The sequence below is a fragment of the Vidua chalybeata genome, chromosome 15, assembly GCF_026979565.1.
Source record: "Vidua chalybeata isolate OUT-0048 chromosome 15, bVidCha1 merged haplotype, whole genome shotgun sequence".
NCBI lineage: Eukaryota > Metazoa > Chordata > Aves > Passeriformes > Viduidae > Vidua > Vidua chalybeata.
The window spans coordinates 2,628,399-2,640,714 of NC_071544.1; the positions used below are offsets into that span (position 1 = coordinate 2,628,399).

The following is a 12,316-nucleotide window of genomic DNA, read 5'->3' on the forward strand; positions in this document are numbered from 1 at the left end:
TCAAACTGGAAGGCACCCATAAGGATCATCAAGTCCAACTCCAAATCCAGGCACAATTGGTCAATCCAAAATGAAGATATCATGACTAAAGATGTAAAGGTACAACTGTAATTCAGACTCATCTTCTTTAGGTAGCAGGAACTTACCTGAAGCATCCCTGGCTCCTTCTTCAGAAAATATTTACTTTCAAGGGCAGGTATTGGTTCTGAAGCATGTTTTCTTCTAATGTTATCAGAGATTGCTGGGAAAGATGAATAGGGGGAAATGACCCACATTCTGCAAAAGTCTCTCAATCACTGAACAGAGCACAATGCTCTTTCATGTACTTTCACCACATGCGAAGTAGCAGAGACCCTGCAACTCCAAGGACATTCACCCAACCTCAGCCTCAGCTTAGAAGACTGGAAAATCCATCCCTCATACTGATGGTCAGCTGCTGGAAACTCTGCTACCTGACAGCTGCCAAAATTCAGCAGTCTGCATTTCATCCACTGTTACGAACATAATGCAAAAGAAAAAAAAATTTAAAAGATGGATTTTTTTTTTTTTTTTTGGTAAAAGGAGAGAAGAAAACTAGAAGGCCCCATTCCACCATATCAAAATGCCAGGTCTGGCAACTTCTTGGTTATGGACAAAAGTTTTTCTACTCCCTATCAAGACAAGAGTAGAGATGTAAACAAGGAGAGCTTTGGAGAAGGCTGACCAAGCAAGACTGATATTTGGAAAAGCTGCTGTTTCACCAACACCATACTTTCAAAAGTAAGTGATCCAAGTTGTGTATGGAAGATGTCTTCACATCTGGCAGGAAGAACATGGAGAATACCAAGGGTACACAGGACTCCAGAAGGGCCTGAGAGGATCCCAGGCAAGCAAACCAGGGTGACAGGTGTCTTCACAAGGTTTTCCAGTGGAATCCTCTATCCCAAGCTCTGTGAAACGAATCTCAAGCTAAGCAGATGGAGCTTTTCTTCCCCAGTGATCGTGCTTATGTTACACAGCATCCATTTCCTCAGTAAAGAAACTTCACTCAAAGTTACCCTCCCCATGACAGAGGGCCCAAGCAGTACTCCCTGCCACTCAGAGGAGTACAGCTGCCAAAACTGCCTCACCAAAACAGTTTGCCTCAGCAATAAAACCCACTCTGAGCATGATCCAGGCCTTTGCACATCCCCGCCTTCCCTCACAATTCGCACAAAGAACTTATGAAGGGATACAGAGCCACAGAATGTCTGGCAGACTGTGTGAAATTCACCCTAAATGTGCTGAGCTTTTTCAGCAATCTAAGATGGAAACACCACAGAGCTACACATTAGAGATGTTTAAAATTCTGTGATCAGAGTGACAGCTCTGATCCTGATCCAGATTCATTTTATTTTGAGAGAACCACACCAAATGCTGAAGCATAAGCACAGTCACAATATCAGTTGTGGGGGAGAATTTCTATGATAACATCAGAGCTGGGCTGCTCTGCAGGGTTTGGTGTGGCCATGCAGGTATCAGGGCTAAGCATGATGAGGCAACACCCCATTTGTACTGAAGCTGACCCTGCAAGTGCACAGGTAGGAGATATGAGGCACAAACAGATTATTCTCTCTTCCCCATCACATCCTTTTGCAAATCCCACTTGGATAAGCAGCAAGGAACTGTCATGGCAAAATCAACAGATGAGGAAGCTGCTACAGACATGCACCCATACACAACGACTCCAACAAGCTGAAGTCCTACCCTCCCACAAGGCCTTTCACAAAATACGAGGGAACTGGTTCATCAAACAACATTCAGCATTGCATTTCCTCTTACCAACACATTTCATACAGTAATGATGTATCAGCACAAACCTCTTTCTGTTTTGGGAGAGCTTCATCACCTCAAAGGACTTTGTGGCCATTTCAATACCACACAGCATCTCAAGGTCCACAAGGCCTCCGACTCCAGAACATTAGAGTCTTGCAAAGGATCCCAGGCAGAAACACTCTGTGCCCTTCCTGCCTCACAGTTTTCTCTGGATATCCTTCGATCATCACTCTGGGACACGAGTTCTCAAGACAACCACATCATGACTCATTCTTGTCTTAAGACATGGCCCATGGTCTTCTCAATGAATTCCACCTTCCTTAGGCAACTCTTCCCTCAGCTCAAGGTCACATCCAAAAAATCTGGGCCTTATCCTGCCACGGCCACACTCACTTTAGTAAACATGCTAGAGTTTCCTTCCTTTACAGAAAGGGAAAAAAATACGAGGAAAAAAAAAGATAGTAAAAGTCCATACTGCTGTTCCTACTTTCTTAATGAGCCTGAAGATGGGACCTAAATGCAGAATTCTTGTTCCCACAGGGAGTCAAATATTTGAAGTCCCAAGTGTAATTTTGCATCACATCTCTTGCAAGGAAAATGAAAGAAGACAGTTTTCAATATTAAACCAGACCTAATACCAACATGGTCAGAAGTCAGCAAAGGCATTAAGTCAATGCAAAGAGATTGGGGGACTGTCACCACCACGGCTTGTCTTGTATTCCTGCAACAAGCTGACATTGAAACCCATCATGCAAAAAAGTAAAAAAGTTGCCTGCAAAGATGCAGCTCGGGGCACCTCTCACTGTAATAGGCAGTGATTTCATTCCAGGGTAAAACTCCTGCCCAGCGTAGCAAGACTCACCTATGATGGCAACCTGCTCTGGGGTGCCATAATACCTTATTTCTGCTACCACACACCAAGAAAATGCAAATTCACGAAAGGACAAGGCCGAGGATGGAAATGTCCCCTAATATCTTTAAACAACCACTGCACTCAGGCTGCGGGGGCGGGGCCTCGCTCCAAGCAAGAACTCTCTAAGGGGCGAGGGAGAATGGCCGGAGGAAAAAAGAGGCGGCGAGCGAAAGAGCGGGAGGCGAACAAGGCAGTGCCACTGACCGTGTCGAGGAGAGCGGAGGGCTCCGGCTGCGTGTCCTTGGGCGCGGGGCCGGGCGGCGGCGGAGGGAAGTTGGGGCTGAAAACCATGAGGTCGCTCTTGGCCGCGCCGTCCGCCACGCACAGGCTGCGGCTGTGGCGCTGCGAGTACGACCAGCTGCCCACTTCGCTGGCGCACACGAGCGTCGTGGGCCCGGGCCCCGAGAGCACGGCCGCCCGCGGCGCCCAGCGCGACGCCCCGTACAGCACCACGGCCAGCAGGAAGAGGCTCGACACCGCGCAGATGGCCACCACCAGCCACACGTTGGTCGCCGCGCTCGCCGCGCCGGGGCCGAGCTCCACGCCCAGCGCCGACCGCGACACCGACGACGACGACGACGACGACGAGGATCCCGCGGCCGCGGCCGCCGCCGCCTCGGCGGCCTCGACCAGCGACACGCTGAGCGTGGCCGTGGCCGAGCGCGCCGGCTCGCCGTGGTCGCGCACGACGATCAGCAGCCTCTGGCGAGGCCCGTCCGCCTCGTCCAGCGCCCGCGCCGTGCTCACCTCGCCGCTGTAGAGCCCCACGCGGAACGGGCCCTTGCCCCGCGGCTCCCACAGCTCGTAGCGCAGCCACGCGTTGTAGCCCGAGTCGGCGTCCACGGCGCGGATCTTCGCCACCACCTGCCCCGCCGGCGCCCCCCACGCCGCCCACGCCCACAGCGTGCCCGACTCCGAGCCCGCGCCCGCCTCCGCCGCCGCCTCCGCTGCCGCCACGCCGCCCGCCTCCGGTGCCGAGCCCGCGGGCGGCAGCAGCGCCGGCGCGTTGTCGTTCTCGTCCAGCACGAAGAGCTGCACCGTGGCGTTGCCGCACAGCGGCGGCTCCCCCGCGTCCACGGCGCGCACCTCGAACTGCAGCACCTGCAGCTCCTCGTAGTCCAGGGGCCGCAGCGCCCACAGACGCCCGCTCTCCGCGTCCACCGACACGTAGCTGGACGCCGCCCGCCAGCCGCCGCCGCCCGCGCCGCCCTCCCACACCGAGTAGCTGACGCGCCCGTTGCCCGCCTCGTCCGGGTCCCGCGCCCACAGCCGCGCCAGCTCCGCGCCCGCCGCGTTGTTCTCCCGCGCCAGCACCGTGTACACGGCCTGCGCGAACGCGGGCGCGTTGTCGTTCACGTCCGACACCGGCACCCGCAGCCCGCGGCTGGCGCGCAGCGCCGGCGCCCCGCCGTCCTCCGCACGCACCTCCACCTCGTACTCCGACACCCGCTCCCGGTCCAGCGCCTCGCGCAGCACCAGCGAGTACGAGCCCGCGAACGTCGCCTCCAGACCGAACGGCGACGCCGGCCACACCCAGCACCGCACGCGCCCGTTCTCCCCCGAGTCCCGGTCCGACACGCTCAGCAGGGCCACCACCGTCCCCACCGACGCGTCCTCCGCCACCGGCACCGACAGCGACGTCACCCGCACCTCCGGCGCGTTGTCGTTCACGTCCAGCACCTCTAGCTCCACTCGGCAGTGACCCGACAGCGGGGGCCAACCTTGGTCTCTTGCTTCAATACGAAAATCATATATGCTGACTTCTTCGAAGTCCAGGGCTGCTGTGAGGCGAATCTCCCCCGTCTTCGGGTTGACGGAAATTAGATCTCTTCCACTTGGGGGAATGAAGCTGGTCGCTGTAAAAATCATTTCCCTGTTAACGCCCTCATCTGCATCCGTGGCGTTCACTCGTGCCACGAGCGTCCCCTCTGTAGCATTCTCTGGCAGCTGCACTTTATACACCGACTGGTTGAACTGGGGCGCGTTGTCGTTTGTGTCCAGCACCGAGATCACCAGCTCCATTGTCCCCGTCAGAGACGGCCGGCCCCCGTCACTCGCTGTCAGCACCAGCCGGTGAACGGGAATCGTCTCGCGGTCCAGAGATTTCGTTAAAACGAGTTCGGGTACAAGATTTCGCTTATTTGATTTTTGTAAATCCAGAGAGAAATGCTCGCTGGGACTGAGTGTGTAGGAGAGCTGCGCGTTCGCTCCGATATCCGCATCCGATGCGCCCTCCAGCGGGAACCGGAACCCAGGAGGGGAGTTCTCCGATAAACTGAGGTTTTTGCGGGCGGCGGGGAAGATGGGGGCATTGTCGTTGATGTCGGTGACCTCCAGCTCCACATGGAAGACGCGCAGCGGCCGCTCCAGCAGCACCTCCAGGCGCAGCGCGCACGGCGCGCTCTTGCCGCACAGCTCCTCCCGGTCGAGCCGCGAGCTCACCAGCAGCGCGCCGCTCGCCCCGCTCACCTCCACGCTCGCCCGCCGGCCCTGCGCCACCAGCCGCAGCCGCCGCGCCTCCGCCTCGCCCGCCTCCAGGCCCAGGTCCTGCGCCAGACGGCCCACCACCGTGCCGGCCTTGGCTTCCTCCGCCACCGAGTAGCGCACCTGCCCGCCCGCCAGCGCCCAGGCCGCCTGCAGCACCAGCACCCGCAGCACCGCCGCACACCAGCGCTCTCCCATCGCCGCCGCCGCTGTGGCCGCCGCCGCTCTGGCTGCCGGCCCCGGCCCGGGCCCCGCACGGCTCCCCGCCGCCGCCCGGACGCACCGGCTCTGCTGCCCGGCCCGCGCCGCCCCCCCGCGCTCACAGCCGGGCTCTCCGCCGCACCGGGGCGGAGCCGCCCACACGCCGTTCCTGAGCCTGCAGCGACACCGTGCGCTGCTCCGCCGCCTCACCCGATCCGCCACAGCGCCGCTGCCTCCGCTCTCTCATGGCCGTCTGCTCTGCTTTTTCTTCTTACAGTGCTCCTTTTATATTTTTTCCTTTGGACCTTTCCCGCTGCTCGCTTTTTCCCCCTTCTGGTATCTCGCCAGCCGTCTCCGGCGCCGCACTGCAAACAAAATATTCGGGTTCACCAAGTCTAATTACGTGGTATCAGCACCGGAATGCAGTATTCTAACCGAGGCGGAGCCTGTTGACAACCAGCCCCGGCCAGCACTTTGAGGCAACGTCCGTGCGTAATCCTGTTTTAAATTTCTTCTCTTTGTCATCTTCCATTCTTAATTACTTCATTGGGTCATTATTTCGTAGCATATTCTTTCCAATTTTCTTTCTCTTCGTCCTTTCCTTCTTTTTTTTTTCTTTCCTTCGTTGCATTCTTCCCTTTTTCTGTATAGTGGTAGTGCCGGTGACGTGCCAGTAACCTCATTTATAATTTGTCCCCTCTCTCTCTTGTTTTATTCTTCTTTCTTCTTTCCTTCTCTTTCTCTATATCCATCTTTCCTTCCTCCATTGCACTCTTCTTGCTTTCAATTTTCTTCCATTTCCACCCTCTGTTCACTTTTCCCTTACCAAGAGGGACTTCTCTTACCATGCATTCAACATTCTTGACATGGTGTAGCAACATATTCTTTGGAAAAAGCTCTCATTCCTCTTCCCTTCTGACTTCTAGGAAGTGTTCAGACAAGGCTCAGCAGCATGACCCAAATTTCAAACAATTTCTTATAGAAAAAACAATATTACACATCAAAACCAAGTAATTAAAGACACTCAGGGCAGATGTCTTCACAAGCAGCAATACCAGAAAGAACAACAATACCCTAAGATATGCAGAACTTTTGGACGTCCTGATAGGATTCCAGAAGAGCAGCACTGTATGGTGGGGTCATCCTCACGAGATTCTACTGTGATCCTGTATCTTACACCCTGGAAACTGGGATCTCCACAATTAAGCAGAAAGTCTCTATTCCCTCCCCAAACCCCAAAGACCTACTCAAATTCTCTCCCTTTCCCCATGGCTAGCACAAATATATAGAGTGCTGCAAATCCATTTTGTGACTCTTTGACTTTTCCCTCATGCCAGGATGCTTTGTGCATTTTCAGCAATAGCAGATACAAACCGAGTTCTTAAAGGTTCTGTGATTAGAGTCATGAACAGCACTGATCCCAGTCCCCACAGATCTTCTTCAAGAGATCACACCAAAAGCACAAGTGCACTCAAAATGTTAACTAGGCGAGACAATTTCAGGACTAGAAAACCAGAGCTGGGCTGCTCTATAGATGTGGAGGTTTGGTGTGCACATCCAGACACCAGAATGAGCCCTGTGTGATAACAGGACACACCATCTCTACCCAGACTGACCGTGCAGGAGCACAACAAGGGGAAGAAAAGCACAACAAGATTACACCCGCCCCCTCAACTGCCCTTAAAAATCATGTCTGAAGAGATGAAGCAAAGATCCACTACGGCAAGAGCTGTGGAAGCTGCTTTAAGTACCCTACAATACACATGGAAAGCAGTTTGTAGTGCCACCCTCCCACAACACTCCCCAAACAGCAGCAAAGATGTTCATCAGTCTGCATGTTACCAACTGTTACCCAACACATTGCACATGTCAGGCCAGAGGCAGCACAAGGAACTGTCTCTGACAAGAGATATTCATGACCTCGAAGGACTCTGTGGCCGTTTCAATAGCACATATTATCTCAAGACGCTGAAGGTTTGCAACACCAGATCCTTGGAACACAGAAATGATCCTGGGCAGAAACACTCTGGGCCCATCCTGCCTCCTGCTTTCCTCTAAGCATCCTCCATTCCCCAGTCTGTAACAATTATTCTCCAGAAAAGGATAGAATTCCCATTCCCATCCTCCTATGACATGAGCTATTGTGTTACAAATGATTTCAGGTTCCCTCAGAGGAGGCTTCCCAGTGCTCAAGGTCACCTTTCAAACCAGGACATGGCCAGGACCTGCTCAGTGTCACTGCCACATTCACCTCTGTGACAAGGCACAATTCCCTTTCCTAACTCAGGGGTCAATTAGACTTTTGCTTACCCTTCCCAGCAACGAGAGCATTGTGAAATCCCCACAAATCCCCACAGATGGCATCACTTACATGGTCTGGCAGACTCTGCAGGTGCATCCTGAGCTCTCGTTGTGAGACCTGAGATCAGTATTTACTGTAGCAGTCATGTTGGGACAGCTCTCGTGGAAATGGACACTGACAGTGGCTATCAACCGTGTACAAGAAATTGGTTGTAGGATTTTTTGTGGTCATTGTTATTTAGAAGAGGATTTACAGGGAACTTTTAAAGGTCTTCCAAATGTAAATATTGAAAAAACATACCAAAAAAAGATCAGTGTCCATCAAACCACCTCTCCAACCAGGATAGCAAATTATAACTACAGCGAAAAATAACTGGGTGGAAAAAAAAACAAAAAAAAAAAAAAACAACCAAAAAAAAAACATGAAGGCCACAAAGCCTTCCCAGCTTCCAAAATGACATGGGCACAGAAGTCGAAATGGTCACTTTGCCTTGCATCTCTTGTAGAGAACAAATGACAGAACATGAGGCCAGATAAGAAACCACACGTGATACCAACACGGCCAGCAGTCAGCAAAGGCAGTGAGGAGATACACAGCGCCTGGCAGACGGTCACCACCACAGCCTGTCCTGCACACATTCAGCAAGCTCGTGGCAACCTACACAACCAGCACGAAGGAATGTTGTCTCCAAAACTGAGACCTCGAGGCACCACAGGACAGCTGTCATTAAAATCAGCAAAGATTTCATTCTAGGGCAGAACAATGCCAAAGCAATATCCACAGCACTAAATTTCAGGTGCGTACCACAAGGGGTTACAGAGACACCGTCCCTCTACAAGGACAAGGCGGCAGATACAACGGTGCAATTAACACACATGAGCACCATCGACTTCAGCCGGCGGGGGCGGAGCCCGGCGACCAGATCAGCTTAGGAAACGAAGGACGAGGTGCAAAGGGGGACAGAATAGAGGCGAGCACTGACCGTGTCGAGGAGAGCGGAGGGCTCCGGCTGCGTGTCCTTGGGCGCGGGGCCGGGCGGCGGCGGAGGGAAGTTGGGGCTGAAAACCATGAGGTCGCTCTTGGCCGCGCCGTCCGCCACGCACAGGCTGCGGCTGTGGCGCTGCGAGTACGACCAGCTGCCCACTTCGCTGGCGCACACGAGCGTCGTGGGCCCGGGCCCCGAGAGCACGGCCGCCCGCGGCGCCCAGCGCGACGCCCCGTACAGCACCACGGCCAGCAGGAAGAGGCTCGACACCGCGCAGATGGCCACCACCAGCCACACGTTGGTCGCCGCGCTCGCCGCGCCGGGGCCGAGCTCCACGCCCAGCGCCGACCGCGACACCGACGACGACGACGACGAGGATCCCGCGGCCGCGGCCGCCGCCGCCTCGGCGGCCTCGACCAGCGACACGCTGAGCGTGGCCGTGGCCGAGCGCGCCGGCTCGCCGTGGTCGCGCACGACGATCAGCAGCCTCTGGCGAGGCCCGTCCGCCTCGTCCAGCGCCCGCGCCGTGCTCACCTCGCCGCTGTAGAGCCCCACGCGGAACGGGCCCTTGCCCCGCGGCTCCCACAGCTCGTAGCGCAGCCACGCGTTGTAGCCCGAGTCGGCGTCCACAGCGCGGATCTTCGCCACCACCTGCCCCGCCGGCGCCCCCCACGCCGCCCACGCCCACAGCGTGCCCGACTCCGAGCCCGCCGCCGCCGCCGCCGCCTCCGCTGCCGCCACGCCGCCCGCCTCCGCTGCCGAGCCCGCGGGCGGCAGCAACGCCGGCGCGTTGTCGTTCTCGTCCAGCACGAAGAGCTGCACCGTGGCGTTGCCGCACAGCGGCGGCTCCCCCGCGTCCACCGCGCGCACCTCGAACTGCAGCACCTGCAGCTCCTCGTAGTCCAGGGGCCGCAGCGCCCACAGACGCCCGCTCTCCGCGTCCACCGACACGTAGCTCGACGCCGCCCGCCAGCCGCCGCCGCCCGCGCCGCCCTCCCACACCGAGTAGCTGACGCGCCCGTTGCCCGCCTCGTCCGGGTCCCGCGCCCACAGCCGCGCCAGCTCCGCGCCCGCCGCGTTGTTCTCCCGCGCCAGCACCGTGTACACGGCCTGCGCGAACGCGGGCGCGTTGTCGTTCACGTCCGACACCGGCACCCGCAGCCCGCGGCTGGCGCGCAGCGCCGGCGCCCCGCCGTCCTCCGCACGCACCTCCACCTCGTACTCCGACACCCGCTCCCGGTCCAGCGCCTCGCGCAGCACCAGCGAGTACGAGCCCGCGAACGTCGCCTCCAGACCGAACGGCGACGCCGGCCACACCCAGCACCGCACGCGCCCGTTCTCCCCCGAGTCCCGGTCCGACACGCTCAGCAGGGCCACCACCGTCCCCACCGACGCGTCCTCCGCCACCGGCACCGACAGCGACGTCACCCACACCTCCGGCGCGTTGTCGTTCACGTCCAGCACCTCCAGCACCACCTTGCAGTGACCCGAAAGTGGAGGGTTTCCTTGATCTGTAGCACCCACTTGCAGGCGGTAAAGGCTAACATCCTCAAAGTCTAAATCATTCCTTAGTCGAATCTCTCCGCTTTTTCTATCGATTGCAAAAACGTCTTTTCCATCCGGAGGGAACAGAGTCTCGAGGGAATACGAGATATTGCTGTTTGACCCCACATCTAAATCCATGGCATTTAGTTTGATTACTAAGGTGCCATGTTCTGCATTTTCTGGGAGCTGCACTTTATACACGGATTGGTTGAACTGGGGCGCGTTGTCATTCGCGTCCAGCACCGAGATCACCAGCTCCATTGTCCCACTCAGAGACGGCCGGCCCCCGTCAGTCGCTGTCAGCACCAACCGGTGCACAGGAATCGTCTCACGGTCCAGAGGTTTCCTGAGTACCAGGAATAAGGACTCACCGTCCACCTCCGTTTTTTGCAAATCCAGAGAGAAATGCTCGCTGGGGCTGAGTGTGTAGGAGAGCTGCGCGTTCGCTCCGATATCCGCATCCGACGCGCCCTCCAGAGGGAAACGAGACCCCGGCAGAGACGATTCCGCGATGCTGAGGTTTTTGCGGGCGGCGGGGAAGATGGGGGCATTGTCGTTGATGTCGGTGACCTCCAGCTCCACATGGAAGACGCGCAGCGGCCGCTCCAGCAGCACCTCCAGGCGCAGCGCGCACGGCGCGCTCTTGCCGCACAGCTCCTCCCGGTCGAGCCGCGAGCTCACCAGCAGCGCGCCGCTCGCCCCGCTCACCTCCACGCTCGCCCGCCGGCCCTGCGCCACCAGCCGCAGCCGCCGCGCCTCCGCCTCGCCCGCCTCCAGGCCCAGGTCCTGCGCCAGACGGCCCACCACCGTGCCGGCCTTGGCTTCCTCCGCCACCGAGTAGCGCACCTGCCCGCCCGCCAGCGCCCAGGCCGCCTGCAGCACCAGCACCCGCAGCACCGCCGCACACCAGCGCTCTCCCATCGCCGCCGCCGCCGCCGCTGTGGCCGCCGCCGCTCTGGCTGCCGGCCCCGGCCCGGGCCCCGCACGGCTCCCCGCCGCCGCCCGGACGCACCGGCTCTGCTGCCCGGCCCGCGCCGCCCCCCCGCGCTCACAGCCGGGCTCTCCGCCGCACCGGGGCGGAGCCGCCCACACGCCGTTCCTGAGCCTGCAGCGACACCGTGCGCTGCTCCGCCGCCTCACCCGATCCGCCACAGCGCCGCTGCCTCCGCTCCGTCATGGTAATCTCTCTTCCGTGTCCAGCTCCTCTCCCTCTGTGTCTTTCTCTCCTTTGGTTGTTTTTTTTTTTTTATTTTTTTTTATTTTTTCAACGTGCTTCATCATTTTCTCTTTATTCCACTGTTTTAATCTATCCTGTTATCTTTCAATCTTTTATTTTTAATCTTTTCGTTTCTCTTTTTACATTTTTCTTTTCTTTTTTACTCATTTTTTGCCCCTCCTTCTCTTTGTTCTTTCTTCTCTTTCACTTCTTTTTTCTCTTCTTTCTCTACTTTCTTCTTGCCCTGCCTCTCCAGTTTTTACTGCCCTTTTTCTTTTATTTCCATCCTTCTCTTTTAAAACTCTCCCAAGTTGCTGGTGTCCTCCCATGGGTGACTGAGGCAATCAATGCAGGAGCCATGAGCTCTAATTTCAGGGTATCATCTCCTTTGCACGGGACAGGAGCCAATGTAGAGAGCACAGGAGACCAACTTCACTCAGCGATACAAGAGAACGTCCGTGTATCCTGGCAATCTCCTTGACATACCCTCCCTTGATTCCTCCTCCTTGTCACCTTCCTTCCTTTATTCCTTTCTTCTTTCTTTTTTTTTTCTTTTTTTCTCCCTCTCCCCCATCTCATCCCACCTTTTTGTCTACAGAGATAACATTGCTGTATGCTAGCAAACTTATTTAATGTTTAATCTTTCCTTTTTTCTTTTTCTCGCCATTGCATTTTCATTCTTTCATTGTTTTGTTTTCTTTTCTCTTTTTCTTTTCTTTTCCTTGTCCTTCTCTCACTGTCTCTTCTTCCTCCTTTGCCTATTCTCTTTCTCTTTTAATACAGTATTTTCCACATGACTACATCAGCTTCACTATGGAGTGCAGATATACAGTTATACAAAATCTCTTATTCCTGTTGCTCATTACTCCTCATCGA

The 12,316-nt window shown here is 56.3% G+C and overlaps 2 protein-coding genes across 2 annotated transcripts; both read right to left on the reverse strand.

The window, feature by feature from the left end:
- Positions 1–2,771: 2,771 nt before the first annotated feature.
- On the reverse strand, positions 2,772–5,389 carry LOC128795840 (protocadherin alpha-13-like). The gene is given in 2 exon segments (XM_053956907.1): positions 2,772–2,888; positions 2,891–5,389. Coding segments are annotated over 2 exon segments (2,616 nt in total).
- Positions 5,390–8,456: 3,067 nt separating this feature from the next.
- On the reverse strand, positions 8,457–11,178 carry LOC128795653 (protocadherin alpha-6-like). Its single transcript, XM_053956637.1, has one exon. The coding sequence runs from the start codon at positions 11,143–11,145 to the stop codon at positions 8,623–8,625; it is 2,523 nt and encodes an 840-aa protein (XP_053812612.1). The 5' UTR covers positions 11,146–11,178; the 3' UTR covers positions 8,457–8,622.
- Positions 11,179–12,316: the final 1,138 nt, after the last annotated feature.

What these genes read in the sequence shown, in the direction of transcription:
- LOC128795653 (XM_053956637.1), bottom strand. Translation starts at nt 11,145, where the DNA reads ATGGGAGAGCGCTGGTGTGCGGCGGTGCTGCGGGTGCTGGTGCTGCAG.